Source organism: Macrotis lagotis, chromosome 5, assembly GCF_037893015.1.
Source record: "Macrotis lagotis isolate mMagLag1 chromosome 5, bilby.v1.9.chrom.fasta, whole genome shotgun sequence".
Lineage (NCBI taxonomy): Eukaryota > Metazoa > Chordata > Mammalia > Peramelemorphia > Peramelidae > Macrotis > Macrotis lagotis.
Window position 1 is genome coordinate 112,658,225 of NC_133662.1, and position 19,273 is coordinate 112,677,497.

At 37.0% G+C, this 19,273-nt stretch overlaps 1 protein-coding gene across 2 annotated transcripts in view; it reads left to right on the plus strand.

The window, feature by feature from the left end:
- Positions 1-19,273, plus strand: part of RPF2 (ribosome production factor 2 homolog) — a 57,534-nt gene that overhangs the window by 12,367 nt on the left and 25,894 nt on the right. For both annotated transcript variants that reach the window (XM_074187370.1, XM_074187371.1), the window contains one exon: positions 9,343-9,442. In XM_074187370.1, the coding sequence (XP_074043471.1) occupies positions 9,343-9,442 (100 nt within the window). The remainder of the gene's footprint in view (positions 1-9,342; positions 9,443-19,273) is intronic.

Consider the following 19,273-nt stretch of genomic DNA (forward strand, 5'->3'; position numbering starts at 1 on the left):
TTAGAAACTGTTAGAAACCAGGAGGGATGGGAATTCAGGGAAGACTTGAAGGATTTGCATGAACTGCTGTTGAGTGAGAGGAGCATAACCAGGAGAACATTGTACACTCTAACATCAGCATGGGTGTGATGATCAACCTTGATGGACTTTCTCATTCCATCAGTGCAACCATCAGGGACAATTTTGGGGTATCTGCGATGGAGAATACCATCTGTATCCAGAGAAAGAATTGTGGAGTTTAAACAAAGACTAAAGACTATTACCTTTAATTTTTAAAAAAGATAACTTATTATGTAATTTTGCTGTTTCTTATATTTTATTTTTTCCTTAAGAATATGATTTCTCTCTTAACACATTCAATTTTGATCAGTGTATAGCATGGAAACAATGTAAAGACTATCAGACTGCCTTTGGGGGGGGATGGGAAGTGAGGGAGGAAATTGTAAAATTCTAAAACCAAATTATTTAGCTTTCTTAAATGGAATTTATACTTAAATACTTTCTTAATATTTAAATTCTTTTAATTCTTAAATATTTCCTTAATATAGATACTATTGTCTATTAAAGGAAGGAAAAAGAGGTAGATAAGACTAATTGTAGTATTGATTAATTTGCCTGCATATAGCATATATCCAGGATATGCCATTTTCCAAGGATTTAGACTTATGATTTTATTGGTAGAAGTAAAGGAAACTCCTCAGATGAGGAACTTTCCTCTTTCCAATGCCAAGTATTAGCTTCTCTACAACTTAAAGTTTTAGAGAGTTACTGAGAGAATTGTTAGAAATGTGTGAACCAGATTAATTAAATCTTGTGATGTAATTCTGGATCTGGCTCTTTCTATTTAGTTACTGGTTGAGTACAATTTCTGTCTTGTGAAAAAACTTCATTGCATTGTTTAAACCTAGCCTGCATGTCTGGAAGCAGGGCCTGTTGCTTAGAGACACTTATAACTAAGGACCCAAGTTATGCTGACCAGAAATCCAGTCAAATATGAAGGGTGATGCTAGATGTTTTCTGATAGTAAGACATCTCAAACAATCCATGTGTCTTATTTGAAAATTGGCCCTGACCTGATCAATCATTTACAGTATCCTTATTCCTTTGATTGAATACAGATACTTGGTGGAGAGTGGGATACCTTTTTTTCTCATTATAGGGAATTATACCTGTTAATTCTCCGCTTTGCAGATCTAAAACCCTTTGATCTTTTCTCTAATTAGAAATCAGATTACCTAATCAGATATCCTGATTTATATCCTATTAATTGTTTTTAGTATATCAAAAACCTGTTTTTCCCCTGTATTCAGCCCTATGCTGAGGAGACTTAGTCCTGATTTGTTACACAGTTGGCACGTATTACTTAATAAATTGATAATGCTCAGAAGTTTGAAATTGTTTCCTCTGTTACATTTCCTAGGTCACTGAGAGGTACCATTTTCAAACTAGCACATTGGAGAAGAAACATTTTGCAAATGGGAAAAAATATTTTACTTCTTCTGAAATGGTAGTGCTCAAGAAGATAAGTTTTGTTATGTCTGTATTTGGGTCACCTCTAGGTGATGCAGTAGATATAGCACTGGACTTGCTATCAGGGAGACTCATGTTCATGAGTTCAATCTGGACTCAGGCATTTATTGCTATGCTGTCCTGGGCAAGTCATCTTCCTTCTGTTGCCTCAGTTTTCTTATCTGTAAAATGAGGATAATAATAGCACCTACCTCTTAGTGTTGTTGTAAGGATCAAATGAGACAAAAAGTATAAAGTGCTTAGCTCAGCTTTTGTCACAAAGTAAGTGATACATATATGTTTCCTGCTATTGTTGTCAATGTCTTCATTGTTGTGTTGTTTCTGTACATATTAGCTAGGGCATGCCTGCCATATTAAGGAGCTACTTACTTAGTAGGGAGCTCTTAAAGTGTTTAGAGCAGGATTGTAGTATGAATGACCAGGTCTATGTATCAGGAAGAAGTGAGAAGAATGTTGGTCTGGGATTGAGGAAGATCTGGCTTCAGAGTATGTGTCCCTCAATTTTCTCATAAGTAAAATCCTCATAAGGGTGTAGACTCTAATTTCTAAATCTGTGATCTGAACCTTAATAAGGTAGCAAGGTGAAGTATGGATCAGAGTGGGCAGAGAGTGGAAATCTGTCTGTGCTAGTGCTGTGGTCAGGGCAGTAGAAACCAGGAGCTGGGGGGAAGAGTGATTTATTCCCTGTTTAGCTTAGTGCCGAATAATTCATAAAATCATTAATAGCAATTCATACTTTCTCTTCTAGAGGCTGATAATAATTAGTAGCTTTTATAGACCTACTAGCCCCAAGCAACATAATGTATTTGAAAAATATCACTCTTTCTCCCCTGCCCCCCTTCCAGACATTATCAGCTAAAAGTTTTGAGAAATGTTCAATTTGAACAGCTAAACTTTTTTTTAGTTTTTTTTTTTTTTTTTTTGCAAGGCAAATGGCATTAAGTGGCTTTCCCAAGGTCACACAGCTAGGTAATTATGAAGTGTCTGAGACCGGATTTGAACCCAGGTACTCCTGACTCCAGGGCCAGTGTGCCACCTAGCCGCCCTGAACAACTAAACTCTTGATCAAATATTGGGAACCATCTTTCCTTATCTGGGTAGTTCAAGTTGTCACATTCTGAATGAAGCTCTTACTTTCTGATTAACCTGTAGCCTGATGTTTGCAAGGTCAGCAAGAAATTAATGAAGTGAGGCTCCACTCACTATTGCTCTATCCCCTTTGTTCGAGGTATTTGACTGTTTTACTACCCCAGTTAATATTTAATCATTTAAGTGTTGCTTGTTTTCTTCACTTGAACTTGACCTAAATAGCTCATAGAATTGGAGTGAACACATAACTAATCTGATTAGCAGTCATGTTTCTTGCTTGACAAAGAGGGGATATTTCATTTGAATAATCATTCCTTATACCTGATGTTCTATATAATAATAAAACAATAATTTACTAGACTATTACTACTATAGCCTTCCATGTATATTACTTTAAAGTGTATAAATAACTTTTTTTCAAAGCATCTTTGAGGAACTGGGCACAGAAAGACTTCATAGTCTTTGTGTCAGGGCTAGGGTTTGAACCTTAACCATTCTAAGGTAATAATGCTACTCTTTGCATTGTATCAAGCTATTTAGTTGTATACAACTCTTTAATTTCCCTCAACTGACTTCCAAGCAACCCTAATAGAACTAATTAACCTTTTATAGATATTCCAGTACAGGTTTAACACACCTAAATAATTTCCTAAAACTTATCACACCTTTGTTAAGCATGAAGGCTTTCCACCTAGTACCAGCAATTGACCCAAGGTCATGGAGAGTAGCAAGACAGCCCAAAGCAAATAGAACTTCATCCTTGAGGATCTAACAAAAGAGATCAGATTGGGTGACTAGGTAGCACAGTGGATAAAGCAACAGCCCTGGAGTCAGGAGTACCTGGGTTCAAATCCGGTCTCAGACACTTCATAATTACCTAGCTGTGTGGGCTTGGGCAAGCCACTTAACCCCACTTGCCTTGCAAAAAACCCCAAAAAAACAAGAGATCAGATTTCCCAAATGAGCAAGGAACAGAAAAAGCAGGGGACAGGCTGACTCATCATCCTTGATGCTCAAAGATTGTCTGGGAATGCTTGACAGATCCTAGCCTCAAACTGCCATCTTCATTATCATGGTCATTGTGTTTATTCTTTTTTTATTTCTGCTTGCTTTGTTATCATAGAAGTCTTCTCATGCTTCTCAATTGTGTTTATATTCATTTTTCTTTTTTTATTTGATATTCTCATTTTGTACAAATAATGTTTTTTATACATAAAATATTCTTGTTTAAGAGTAAACAAAATACCCCCTCCCCCCAAAAAAATATAGACTCGCTTGAGTGATAAAGGGGAGAGAGAAAAAATAAAATTAAAAAAATAGTAATAATTGTAGATATGGCTAGGTGGCACAGTGGATGGAGCACCAGCCCTGAAGCCAGGAGTACCCAAGCCCATATCTGGCCCCATACACCCAACAATCACCCAGCTGTGTGGCATGCAAGCCAACCCAACCCCACTGCCCTGCAAAAACCAAAAAAAAGAAAGAAAGAAAGACCCAAAATATAATAAAATAGTAATAATAGTAGGGGTGGCTGGGTGGCAGACAGAGCACTGGCCCTTAAGCCAGGAGTACCTGAGTCCAAATCCGGCCTCAGACACCCAACAATCACCCTGCTGTGTGGCCCCAGGCAGTCCACCCAGCCCCATTTGCCCTGTACCCCCCCAAAATAATAATAATAATAATAATAATAGTAAATGTGCTTCAGTCTGTTCCAACACCACCAACTCCGTTGCGATCAAATTCTTTATAAGTCCATCACAAAAGTTACTTCCATATTTTTCCACCTTTGCCATTGCTGATCGCAACTCCCTCCTTTTGTATTTCTCCACTACCATGTACTATGTTTTCTCTCTCCTTTCACTCTGACTTTGCTGTAAGGTAGCTGAGTGGCACAGCAGACAGATCTCTGGCCCTGAGCCCCCATACCACCCCTTAGGCCCAGCATCCACCTGGCCCTGTGGTCCAGGACAGGCCTTCCAATCCCAGCCCCTTGCAAGAAGTAAAAAAGAAAATGTGTTATATCTGACCACTCTCCCCACGTGGTTCATTGTCTCCTCCATCACTCACATTGCCCCCTTCTTCTTACTCCAGATGTCTATACCCCATTGAGTATATATGCTGTTTCCTCTCCTAGCCACCTCTGATGAGGGTAAAGATTCCCTCATTCCCCCTTGCCTTCCCCCCTTCCATATCATTGCAATAGCTCATTGTAATAAAGAAAAATCTTATTACATGAAATATCTTGGCCTATTCCCCCTCTCCTTTTTCTTTCTCCCATTACATTTCCTTTTTTTCTATTGACTCCATTTTTACACCATATTTTATCTTCAAATTCAGCTTTCTCCTGTGCTTCAACTATAAAAGCTCCCTCTACCTGCTCTATTAACTGAGAAGGTTCATATGAGCATTATCAGTGTCATTTTTCTATGCAGGAATACATGCAGTTCATCATCAAGTCCCTCCTATTTTCCCCTTCTCCTCCACTTCTATGCTTCACCTGAGTCCTCTATCTGAAGATCAAACCTTCTATTCATTTCTGGCCATTCCAACAGGAACATTTGAAATTCCCCTGGTTCATTGAAAGTCCATCTTTTTCTCTGGAAGAGGACATTCAGTTTTGCTGGGTAGTTGATTCTCGGTTACATTCTAAGCTCTTTTGCCTTCGGGTATATTATACTCCAAGCCCTATGAGCTTTTAATGTAGTTGCTACTAAATCCTGTGTGATCCTGACAGCAGCTCCACGATATTTGAATTGTGACCTGGCTGCTTGTAGTATTTTCTCTTTGACTTGGGAGTTCTGGAACTTGGCCATAATATTCCTAAGTGTTTTTTTGGGGGATCTTTTTCTGGGGAGGGGGAATCTGGATTCTCTCCATTTCTATTTTGCCCTCTGCTCCTAGGATATCAGGGCAATTTTCCTGTAGTAATTCTTTGAAAATGATGGCAAGGCTCTTTTCCTGATCATGACTTTTAGGTATTCCAATAATTTTTAAATTATCTTTCCTAAATCTGTTTTCCATATCAGTTGTTTTTTCAATGAGATGTTTCACATTTTCTTCTAATTTTTTGTGTTTTTTTTTTAGTTTTGAACTATTGAGCCCTGATTTCTTGTAAATTCATCAATCTCCCTGAATTCTATTCTTTGTCTGAAGGATTTGTTTTCCTCAGAGTTTTCTTATCTCTTTTCCCATCTGGCCAATTTTGTTTTAGATTTTTTTTCATTTTTTTTTCCATTTTTTTCAAGGCATTGGGGTTCAGTGGCTTGCCCAAGGCCACACGGCTAGGTAATTATTAAGTGTTTGAGGTTGGATTTGAACCCAGGTACCTAGCTGCCCCCCTCAATAATGGTAAAAGTTTTACTTACACAATCATGTTTAACATATAATAGTTTATTTAGCCATTTTTAGTCAATGACCATCTACTTTGTTTCTAGAACTTTACTTCTATTTTATGCTAAATGAGTTGATATATGTGGAACCTGACCTTTCTTTTTATCATTGATTTCTTTGGAATCTTTGCCTGTTAGTTGGATCTTTATAGGTATAGAGCATTATGACATCCAAATCATTTTCCAGATGGTTGAACCAATTTCCAGTTCTACAACAGTATGTTATTAAGCCTATCTTTCTTTAATTTTTCCTTTTTTTTTTGGAGAGGAGGGTCATCTTGACCAATATACTGGGTGTGGGGAGAAATCTCAGAATTGTTTCATTCACATTTCTCCTGTTATTATTGCTTCATGTGTGAACATTTTGAAAATTTCATTCATATCCTTTTGATCACAGAAATGATTATTGTTCTATCTGATGCAAAAAGTTTTTCATGTAATTGAAATTGTATAGTTTATCTTTTCGATTACAAAGGATAATTATGGTCTAAATGTAATTCTGACAAACTGGTTTTCAGTTTTTTCAGCAGATAGTTTCAATTAGGGATTTCCTTCCCAAGTAATTCTTATTCTTGAGTTTACTGAACACTGATTTATTGAATTGGATTGATGTATTTATAAGTATCAAATAATTTATTTTTAGATTTTTCAAGGCAGTTGGGGTTAAGTGGCTTGCCCAAGGCCACACAGCTAGGTAATTATTAAGTGTCTGAGGTTGGGTTTGAACCCAGGCACTCCTGACTCCAAGGCCAGTGCTGTATTCACTGTGCCATCTAGCTGCCCCTTTTTTTCTTTTTTAGAAAGATTTTATTTATTTTGAATTTTACAATTTTTCCCCCAATCTTGCTTCCCACTCCCCACAGAGGTAGTCTGTTAGTCTTTGAATTGTTTTCATGGTATACATAGATCTGAGTTGAATGTGATAAGAGAGAAAAATCATATCCTAAGGAAGAAAAAATAAAAGTATAAGACATAGCAAATTACATAATAAGATAACAGTGGGTTTTTTTTTTTTTAATTAAAGGTAATAGTCTTTGGTCGTTGTTCAACTCCACAATTCTTTCTCTGGATACAGATGGTATTCTCCATTGCAGATCTCCAAAACTGTACCTGATTTGTTGCAGTGATGGAACTAGCAAGTCCATTAAGGTTGACCATCGCTTCCATGTTGCTGTTAGGGTGTACAATGTTTTTCTGGTTCTGCTTGTGTGGGACAAATGCCACTTAAATAAATTTCAGAGATCTCTCAAGGTATTAAGAGAAGATTTTATTCCTTTCTCAAGAAATGGGGCACAATCAATTAGAGAGATTGAGGCAAAAGCAAAAGGCCCAAGAATCACATTTATCTTAACTGGATTTCCACCCTCCACTGACCCACCCTCCTTAATGAGGAATGTGGTTTTACAATCTACAAACTACTAGCTAATCTAGGGAAAAGAGCATAAAAACCAGATTATCTCTTTAGCCCTAGGAACTGAATGATTCTCCAGACATCAGCAGATAAAGTGAGGTCAGTTGACTCTTCAACAATATCCCAGAAGTTTGCTTTGTCAAGGGAGGAGGGGCATATAGTTCAATCTATAATATTTTACTGAAGAAATCTCAAACTTTATCCCACTCATGCTCATCTTGCTCAGCATCAGTTCATGCAAATTCTTCCAGGCTTCCCTGAATTCCCATCCCTCCTGGTTTCTAATAGTAGTGTTCCATCACATACATATACCACAGTTTGTTAAGCCATTCCCCAATTAAAGGACATTCGCTTAATTTCTAATTCTTTGCCACCACAATCAGGGCTGCTATGAATATTTTTGTACAAATGATGTTTTTACCCTTTTTCATAATCTCTTAAGGGTATAAACCCAGTAGTGATATTGCTGGATCAAAGGGTATGCACATTTTTGTTGACCTTTGGGAATAATTCCAAATTTCTCTCCAGAAAGGTTGGATGAGTTCACAGCTGCAGCAACAATGTGTTAACAGTCCCAGATTTCTCACATCCCTTCCATCTTTGATCATTGACCTTTCTGGTCATATTGGCCAGTCTGAGAGGTGTGAGGTGGTACCTCAGAGATGCTTTAATTTGCATTTCTCTAATAATTTAGTGATCTAGAACAATTTTTCATATGACTTTGTATGGCTTTGATTTCCTCATCTGTAAATTGCTTTTACATATCCTTTGACCATTTGCCAATTGGGGAGTGGCTTGTCTTTTTAAAATTTGACTCAGTTCTCTGTATAAATATCCAATAATTTAGATCAAAGGTGACAAACTCTCACTGGCTGCCGCAATGTAATTGTGTAATGTAAATGTAAAATGTAATTGAGAAGTGTTTAACAAAATAAATTAAAATACAATACAGCATAAATAATATTAATTTGTTGTTTTCTAAGTTGTGTGGTCCAAAAGGATCATTTCTCTTTGAGTTTGACATTACTCATTAGATGATTGTTTTTAATAATATAATTTTGAGGTCTGGAATTGTATTCCCTTTTCATTACAACCTCCCCCCCAATAATTGTTTTGATATTCTAGACATTATTCCCTTGAATTTTTTTTTTTTTATTTTTCTGCTTCTATAAAATTGAAATAGTTTGTAGTTGAAATCTTTGTAGTTTGATGACTGTAGATCTAAATCTGTAAACTATTTTAGGTGGTCACTGTTATATAAGCACAACTATGAATACTGACTATCCTCCGAAATTATTTAAGTATCTGTACAAGTTCTATAGTATAGATTAAAAAAAAAAGCAGCTAGGTGACATTGGATAGAGCACTGGACCTGGAGTCAGAAAGATTTAAGTTCAGATCCTGCCCCAAGATACTTCACTATTTGACCCTGGGCAAATCAAATAACTTAATCCAATTTACCTCAGTTTCCTCATCTGTAAAGTGACCTGGAGAAATCTGTGGCAAACCACTTACAACTTTTACCAGGAACACACCAAATGGGGTCACATAGAGTTTGACACAGCTGAAATATATGAAATATGAAACAGGACAATATGGGCAGATAATATGCCCAAACATAGGCAGCAAAGGGACAGGATCTGATAATACCTATTGGAGATTGATCAGTTGAGAGGTCTTGTTTAGGGAAGTTAGTTAAGGCTGAATGCTAAATCTAAGCTAGATTGCTGGAGGGAAGAACCAATAGTACCAGGAAGAAGGAAATTGATAGAAGATCTGAGGGCATTTGTTTTTTGCAAATGTTCACAGAAATGGTTACAATAGCTAAGAACTATTTTAAAGCTTTAGTTTATCATGTGGAAGCTTAAAAAGGTCAACCAATTATTGGAATAGTTTATACTTAAAAAAAATTCTCTCTATTAGAATAGCAAGTGCCCTGAGGGGACAAAACCCATGTTGATATTTGCTGGTGAAGCTTTTGATGCAAGTGAAGACTATAGAAGATTGAAAAGTCTTCTTATTGGTAAGTGGTTTTTCTAATCTTTGTTATAAAAAATTTAACCGATTGTCTGACAATCTGCAACCATATAGCCTTTTTTTTCTTTGTATTTTTCATCTTTTCCATCACCTAATGCTTTTCTTCACTTTTGTCCCCTCCTCCTTTTATTTTACTTTTGTCACTCCTCTGCCTGTGGCATCCTTCCAGATTGGTAAAGACTTCACAGGTCTTACATAACAGGTCCTCCTTTCACTTCAACGTCATTTCTCTTTAATGAATAGTTTTTCTGTTGTTGTATGACCTGTTACTTAGGTTGGCTTATTATTTGGGCAAGTAATATTTAAAATCATTTTTCAATTAGGTCAATATACTAAAACTTTTTAGGAAATTATTAAAATTTTAAAACAAGTTCTCTCCTTAATTGTGCTCCATTGCCTACAGATTTAAGTGTAAATTTAAGGTCTATAGTCTAGTCTACATTTCCTGACCACCTTTCTCTCTCTTTCTCTTTTTTGTTATTCTCTCCCCCAAAATTATAACTTTTTATTATAGATGACTTCCAAATGTTTACCTTTCATCTGAGCTTGGGCAGAGGTTCTCCTGTCTACTTGATACTTCCAGAATATCTTGTTGGCATCTCAAATTTATTATTTCCAAAACCAGTTATTTTATTCCTTTCAGTCAGTAAATATCTTCGTGGTTTCTCCAAAATTAACTTACAGATAATGAAGTTTTGTGCTCAGTTTGTATGATTCTTGGTAAAAGAATCTTTTCATAATACTTCTTACCTTGGGGCACTTTTTTTTTTACAGCCCACTTCACAGCCCCTTGCAATCTGGTTTCCTATTTACATAGTCTGTTTTCCAGCCAAATTGACTTACTATTGTGGAAGCATATAGAAAACCTTCTTTTAGTTCAACTGAAAATATTAATACACAAATATTCAATAATAATTTCTTTCCAGAATTTTCCTTTTAGGAAATGAAACAGTCAAGGACAAAACCTTAGGCTCCAGAAACTAGATGTAAAAATTTTAATTTTATTTTTTGAGTATTGAATTTCCTTTTATCACATAGAATACAAGTGCTGAAGGCATTCACGGGCCTAACCCCTTTACTGCCGGCATAGAAGTTTTGATCTGTTGCTCCCTTCATCTGACCCAGGCCCATCACCTCACTTTAGGAATCCCATTGGCCCCCTGCTCTTGGGAGCTCTCTGTTTTGTATGTGTTGGACTTAGTGTGAACACTTCTTGGCTTTAGCTCAGAATTTCCAGACTCAGGTAATCTATCAGTCTTACCCTCAGTTACAGGAACTAGAGATAAGACCTACTTTAGACCTGTACCCTCCTATCCCATTCTGAAGGGATTAGGGTATTGAGTTGGTTTTCTTGGGTCAAGAAGAATAGTCAGAGAAGGAATTAAAGAGTTTAAGAGAAGATTTAAGTGAATTCTGTTCTACTGGGTAGAATAGAAGCTTAACTCCAAACTGTATTTTATCATATTGTGACTGTTCCCTAATTCATCATATATATTGCTTCTAATTTTCTTTTGTTAGACACATATCTGAGGGAATATATGGTACTTTCAAAAGTGCCCTGTTTATCTGTTCTTCATTTTGAATTTCCTTCCGTTCTGTTCTACATATTTTAATTTTAGTATATGTGCCGCTGAAGTGAGCACACGTTCTACATATTTTAAAAATACTTCAGTGTTCAACTTTTTTTTGACATTATAGTAGCTGACCTTGTGGCCCCTCCATACCTCTCTTTCCCTCCCCCATTCCCTTAACAAAGAGAAAGGAAGAAAACCCCTTTTAAATTTAGCTTAGTCAAACAAAATGAAACTACACTATGTCCAAAAATATATCTCTGTATCTTGTATCCTATCACTTCTCAGTCAGGAGTTGGCCAACCATACATGTGTCATCCTAGGTTTTCTGTTCATTGATTTGATGAGAGTAATAATGATGCCTTTTTGTGTAAATTTTTTAATCCTGCTAACTTTATTCTGCATTAAATTATATTATCCTGAATTTTTAAAAATCTATTTTCTTGAGTAGCTAGGTGGCATAATGGATAGAGCACTGACCCTGGAATCAGGAGGACCTGAGTTCAAATCTGACCTCAGACACTTAATTACCTAGCTGTGTGATCTTTGGCAAGTCACTTAACCCTATTGCCCTAAATAAAAAAAAAATTTTTAATCTACTTTCCATTACATTTATGTACTGTCTTTTGTTCAGTCATTCTCCAGTTGTCTTAAGAGACCATCCAAAGCAAAGTATTTTCCAATTACATGTAAATATAGTTTTCAATGTTCATTTTTCATAAGATTTTGAATTCCACATTTTTCTCCCTCCCTTTCTTTCTCTTTTCCCCTCTCCTTGACAAGCAAGTACTCTCAAGGACATTATACATGTACAATCATGTTAAACGTATTTCCTTTTTAGTCATGTTTGGAAAGAAGATCCAGGAAAAAAAGGGGGGGAAATGTGAAAAAGAAAAAATAAACAGTAAATTTTAAAAAATGAAAATAGTATGCTTTGGTCTTCATTCAGGTGCTGAGAATTTTACTGAGATATGATCTATTGCTATGAGAGTAAGATTGAAGCATTGCCTGCCACTACCCCCATCCTCCCCTCCCATTGTAAGAGTTTTCCTAATTCTCTTTGGAGGTAGCCTAGGGTTTTACTTTTTAAAGGAATGTCTGAGGTGTTCAAGGAGGACTAGCACCTCTGGGTTGAGGGCTTGCTGAGCCCCTTTTCAGGGTTGCTTATCCACCCTTGATATCTGTCACCCAACTCTTCCCTGTGGCTCCAAGAAGCCAGCCTGTACAGCAACCTGATGGCAGCACCATCCCTCTTTAACCTCTTTTCCTAACACATCTCTGTCCCTGCTTGTTTTCTTGGGGAGCTGGCAGAATTTCTACATTGAACTTGCTTGTGTGGGTGTTTGCCTGTTTCAGATAAGAATGAGTTTCCTCTGATGTTCACTCCCTCTCCCCTTCCTTCATTTGTAGATTCTCACAGATCCTGATTATGAAAATGAGCAAATTCTAACCTCCTGTTTTTTCTTTCACTGGTGTTATCAGCTGTCCTTGTACCCTCCTTTCTCATTCCCCTCTTAGATTCAGAACAGAATGACTACTTCTCCACTTTTTCTTATCTCTTTCAGTACCCTTTGAAAATATTAAGGTTCTAAAAATATTTGTTTCCTCCCATTAGAATATTAAAATTACAGTATCAGAAACTTTCCAACAGCTCAAATCTAGATTTCTCCAATTTCTGTTTCAGAGTTCTTATTTAGATTTAGCTCTGTTTTTTTTCATCAGAAAGGCTTGAAAGCCCTCTATTCCATTGTTTTTTCCCTTCTGTCAGATGAGCTTTGTACAGGTAAGTTTTTCTTGGTTATAAGCCTATCTCTTTTGCCTTGTGGGATATAATACTCTAAGATATCTGGTTTTTATTAGAAATTGCCAAGTCCTGAGTGATTTTGACTGTAATCTCTTGATTCTTAAACTTAACCTCTTCTTTTGTGGTTGTTAGCAGTATCTTTTTTTGTTCTGGAAACTATGGGCTTTTGACTATGCCATTGTTAGGGATTTTTTTTCTTTTATGTATCCTTTTTTTTTTTTAGGGTTTTTTGGCAAGGCAAATGGGCTTAAGTGGCTTGCCCAAGGCCACACAGCTAGGTAATTATGAGACCGGATTTGAACCCAGGTACTCCTGACTCCAAGGCCAGTGCTTTATCCACTATGCCACCTAGCCGCCCCCTTTTATGTATTCTTTCTGGATTGGTGGCTTCTTTTAATATTGACTTTGTTCTAAATAAATGGCTAAACTCATCAAGGATATAAATGTTAATGGAAAACGATTGGACCATAAGAAGTTTTTCATCTATGATTTCTTGAAATACTACGTCTAGTCCATTTTTATTGGGGGGTGGGTGAGTCAGTGATTCTTAAATTATCTCTTCTTTACCTGTTTTCTAGATCAGTTGCTTATGATATTATATTTCTTATATTTTCTTCAATTTTTTTTCAGAATTTTGATTTTTTTTCTCTATTTCTGGCTATTATGGATTTTTTTAGTTCATTCTGATTTCCTGGGACTTGGAATCTATTTTTTTTATTGCCATAATGGATATCCATTTATTGTACAATGTTCATAAGTGGGTATACAAGGAATCAGAAGTAGAGAACTCAAGGAAGATGGAGTGGAAGAATGATTTTGGAGAGAAAGAACACAGAGGCCTAGGAAGAGGAAGGGACTAGATGAGGGTCTTATTGTCAATAATGGGCAGAGGCAGTCAACAATGGGCCTGGCTTCTTTGGGGTCAGCTGGGGAGGGGTTAATTAGGAGTTAAAATTGAGTATTCCCTTGACAGTAGGTGGGATCCTGGTGAAGTGCTGCCTTCACCTTTATATTAAGGAGGCAGGTCTTTAGTATACACTTTTGGAAAGCCCTTCTTATTGGAATGTATTTTCTTATTCCCAGAAACTTGCATCATCAGAGCATGATCTGCCCTGGCTAGCAATTGTGGTCTGTTGGGGTTAATGGGGCATTATCCTGATGGAGTAGTTGAAATAATATTCTACCGGGAATACACTCCTGGGACATCAGGTAGTCCCTTTCAGCTGACTGACTATAGATAAATCCCATTTCTGATTTCCTGATTCTCCTAGTTTGTGGCCAGATTGTTGTATTTGACTTGCTGAGGAGTACATCTAGCCCTGGAGGTCAGAAGAATTTTCAGCATGATAGATAAAGATCATTGACTAGTTTTTGATGATGAGAATCTCAGGATTCATTATTTCTGAGGGATGCATCTGATTCTGGAGGTCTGAGGGATTTTAGCATGATGAAGTTCTCTGACTTCTTCAAGGATGCGGGAGATCTCAGAATTCATTCTCTTTGTGGGGTCATTGAATCCAACCCACTCCATTGTGTTGATAGAGGGTGTGACTTCCATATCTTCAGACACCCCTAAAAGTCCTGTAGTCTTAGTTCTCTAGAGCCCAGTGTAATTGTAACCTGTTATCTGTAGGGAAAGGGATTTCATTTCTTGGGGAAAGTTTAACACTACTCTCTTTTAAAGATACTTAGTCTTCCATTTCTTCTAGACTTCTTTTTTTTTAATTTTTTTTTCTTCTAGACTTCTTATTGAACTCTTGATGTCTTAACTTTGTTTCCTCTAGAAATTCCTTGAGGTCAATCCATAGTCTTTCCCCTAACCCCTTCCAGCTTGCTGATCTCTGTTTTGCAGATTTTTACAGTTAGATTTGCAATAATTTTTTTAACTGCATTGGTATTTGATTTGATTTACCAATTCATTTACCTTTAGTTCTTGAGACTTTGTTCCATTTCTAGGTACTTCCTCTTATTGTCCTCTTAGATGGAAGTAGTTAGCCCTGCTTGACCTTGTACAGGGTTACCTAGATTCTGGAGTTGATCTCTACCACCTGGGCTTAGGGCCTCACTGGATCTTCAGATATCTTAGGACTTAGCATAGGGAATGAAGATCCCCTGGGCTGTCCTTGTAGCAGTTCAGTACCTCCATGGTGATTGATGGTGCTCCTGTGGGGCTTATAAGGACACTTGATGAGCTTGTGATTGCCTTCTTTTTGTAACTCTTTGGTAGAAGATATTATGTATTCATTGGATTTCTGAATTTTTTATTTAATGTGGCTTGATTGTTAGGATTTTTACTGGCATAGATATGTGCAACTGGGACAGCCATCTGAATAATAAGAATTGAAGAAGTATTTCCAATAGATATCTGCTAAATTGCAGAGTATTAGGGCAACAAGGTGATGCATTGGATAAAGCACCAGCCCTGGAGTCAGGAGTACCTGAGTTTAAATTTGACCTCAGACATTTAATTTAGCTGTGTGACCTTGGGCAAATCACTTAACCCCATTGCCTTAAATAAATAAAAAGATTATGAAATGCAGGGTATAGCTATTGCTATTATTATTTTTCCTTCTATTAACAGTCCATCTCCATCTTCTTTGTTATTATGTTGAGTTATTCCCATATCTAGAATGCTTTCCCTCCTCATCACTGGCTTATATACTCCCTAGCTTTCATTGTATTGATTTACTTTTCTGGGTATACATTGTGTCTTTCCAGTAGAAAATAGTAAATTCTGTGGGATTAGGATCTGTTTTATTTTGACCTTTATATCCCAGAGCCTAGTACAGTATGTTGCCACATAGTAGGCATTCAGTGAAAACAGAATTCAATCCTTACTAAGTAGAGATATGTTGCAGTCAAGAAAGAAGATAACGGAAAATTAACAGAACTGCATTCCAACACTGAAAAGAGAAAAGCTATAAAGAGCATTGCATACCAGACCAACCAAAGAACTTCTATAGATAAAACTGAAAAGAGATAAGAAATGAAATAAATCATTCTCATTTTTATTCTGATTCCCCAAGTCTCATCAGTGATGCTCAGCTAGCTCTCTTCTTATTGGTGATATTGGAACACCATTTCAGTCACTTCCTTTTGAAGAAGTGGCAGTGTCTTCTCTAAGGTGAAGGAACTGAGTATTTAGGCCTGATCAGATCAGTGCAGGAAAAATGTGTATAGGAGGTGAAAAATTTTAAAGGAGTTTAAGAAAGTTTTTTTGATATCTCAGGTAATTCCAAAATAATTCAAAAAGACTACCAAAAAAAAATCAGAAATGATCAACTCTGTTTCCATTTTCTTAACACTTTTTTTCCTTTTTCAAGGCAAAAGTTAAGTGACTTGCCCAAGGTCACATAGCTAGGTAATAAGTGTCTAGGTCAAATTTGAACTCAGGTCCTCCTGACTCCAATGCCAGTTCTCTGTATATTGTGCCACCTAGTGGTCCTACATATTCTTAACTCAAATTTTTAGGATGAATTTTTAAAGACATCATGGGGTTGAAGTATGCAAGAAGTGAATAAACAACCTTTCCATGATTGATTTTATAGACAGACACATCACCCATCTGAGTCCTACATATTCTTAACTCAAATTTTTAGAATGAATTTTTAAAGACATCATGGGGTTGAAGTATGCAAGAAGTGAATAAACAACCTTTCCATGGTTGATTTTATACAGACACATCACCCATCTGAGCTGTATGAGAAAAATAGAAAATCCTTTTTTTTATAGCAAAGCATTTGACACAGAGCAAATTTCAGCTTTGTAATTCTTTTTTAAAAAAGTTTCTCCCATGTATTAAGATAATACAAGATAATTTGTCAGATGCAGACATAGAGATAGCAGGTCATTGAAGTATTCTCAAAAGCAACACTTAAAATAGGAAGAAATATTTACCAGTTTCATGGTACAAAGTACCAAGTGGAAGTAGGATTTCTTATTTGTAGGGAGGTTCTACAAATGCTTTTGTTTGCAGATTGCTTCATGCTTCAAGCCACAGAATGTTTCCAGACTTTCTCTGGGAGTCAGTCATTTCTGCATCAGGGTTTCTTAAAATAGGACTCCATGAACCCGTGATTATAGATATGTGTATTAATCAAGCCAAGATATCACTCTGTGATGTTATTAGTCCTCTTCAGAAACAAATAATGAGCAATAATGTGTGTATGTGTGTGTATAGAATTATTTCATACTTTTTTTGATAATCCTATGATTTAAAAAAATTATTCTGTGATAAGGTTCCTAGGTTTCATCAGAGGGATCCATGCCATGCTGTGCAAAGATCCTTTGGTCTAAAAGCATCTAACCATTCACACTGGATTATGACATGCAGCCAGATAGGCAATCTAATGAATTAGTCCATGGTAAAATTTATCTTAAACAGGTGCTTCATATGGCCATTGAGCTCAGCCCAGAATTTAATAAGCAGAGGAGTTAGATTCAAATTACATTTGGAAACAGAGGTCTTAAGTTTTTCATCTTTTTAAAACAATAGTATTCTTCCAGGGTTGTTAAATGACTGCCAGTTACGGACTAACATTCTCTTAGACTAAAAATGGTTCGCAATTCAAAGGGTGATGGAGAGACCCATGGTGGGTCTAAGTATACTAAAAGCACATCACTATTAATTACTATTGTGTAAGAAGTGATTTGGTGAATGGATAGTGGGAACTAGCTCCTTATGGACAGCCCAGATCTTGACCTGGAGAGAAAGTCTTCTGATGCATGGGTTATGGAAAGAAATGGGGCAAAAATGGACTAGAATTAAGAGGTCACAGATCGACTGACAGAGTTGGCAAACATGCAGGAAGTGTCTGCTGTGTACAGAGCACCATGGCTGTTGGGGGGGTGGAGAGATGTAGCCCTGAGCTCCAGGAGCTTGCTGTCTGATAAGGGAGGAGACTGAAACAACCAGTTATAATGCACTCACCCCCATGTCTCAGGTACTGTGCTAAATATTTGACAGACACATCAAAGAGAACCTTGCTAGAAGGACCAGAGATAGTTTTAGCAGAAGTGACAGTTCAGTTGTACTGGATTTTCACATTTGAAGAAAGTGATGGAGAGGACTTTGCAAGGGCTTCCTAGCCATGGGGAATGGTGTAGGTAAAGGCAGAAGACAGCTCACATTTGCAGAGCAGACAGTAGTAGTTTGGGTAACTCCATGAGCATATGGAGGGAAGAAATTTGAGATAAGCCCAGAAAAGTAGAATGTAAATGAGAATTGTAAAAGATTTTGAATACCTAGGAAAGGAGTTTGAATAGAAAACCAGTGAAGACAGTTGAACAGTAGAGTGTGATTAAATGTATTTTGCTTGCCTCTATAATGAAGAAAAGCTAAAACCAAATGGTATTCCTTGTTTCACTACTTAATACAAGAAAATTATTTGGAGTCATATATAGAATCATAGACCATATAGAGATGGAGAAGGCACTTTTTAGGGTTTGTTGTATCAAATTTGTTTTCTTATTCTGGAATTCCTTTTTTTTTTTAAATTTAAATGTTTTCCAATGTTATTTTCCAGCAAGTTGCAATGGTAGTTTTTTTCCTAAAAATTTATTTATTCACTTATTTTATTTTTGTACAAATGTTTTTTATACATTACTAAAATATTATTGTTTAAGAGTAAACAGAATGCCCCCTCCCCCAAAAAATATAGACCCTCATGAGCAATAAAGTAAAGGAAAGAGGAAAAAAGTTTTAAAAATGGAAATAAAAAAATAATTAGGGTCAGCTAGGTGGTGCAGTGGATGGAGCACCAGTCCTGGAGTCAGGAGCACCCGAGCTCAAATCCAGCCCCAGATACCCAACAATCAACCAGCTGTGTGACCCTGGGCAAGCCACCCCAACCCCATTGCCCCACAAAAAAAATCAACAAAAAACCCAAATAATAATAATACTAGGGGCAGGCCAGGTGGCGCAGTGGACAGAGCACCAGCCCTGGAGTCAGGAGCACCTGGGTTCAAATCTGGCCTCAGACACCCAACAGTCACCCAGCTGTGCGGCCCTGGGCAAGTCACCCAACCCCATATTCCATGAAACACCCCCCAAATAATAATAATAATAATAATAATAATAAAAATAATAAATGTACTTCGGTCTGTGTTCCAACACTACCACTTCTGTTGCAGGTGGATCACATTCTTTATGATAAGTCCATCAAAAAAGCTACTTCCATATTTTTCCACTGTTGCCATTGCTGATTGCAACTCCCTCCATTCATACCTCCCTACTACCATATACTATATTTTCTCTCTTCTTTCACTTTGTCCATCTTCTTAAATGTGCTGTAGGGTAGCTGAGTGGTGCAGCAGACTGATCAACGGCCCTGGGCCAAGAGGCCCCGAGCCCACATACCACCCCTAAGGCCCAGCAACCACCCAGCTCTTTGGTCCAGGATAGGCCATCCAATACCAGCCCCTTGGAAGAAGTAAAAAAGAA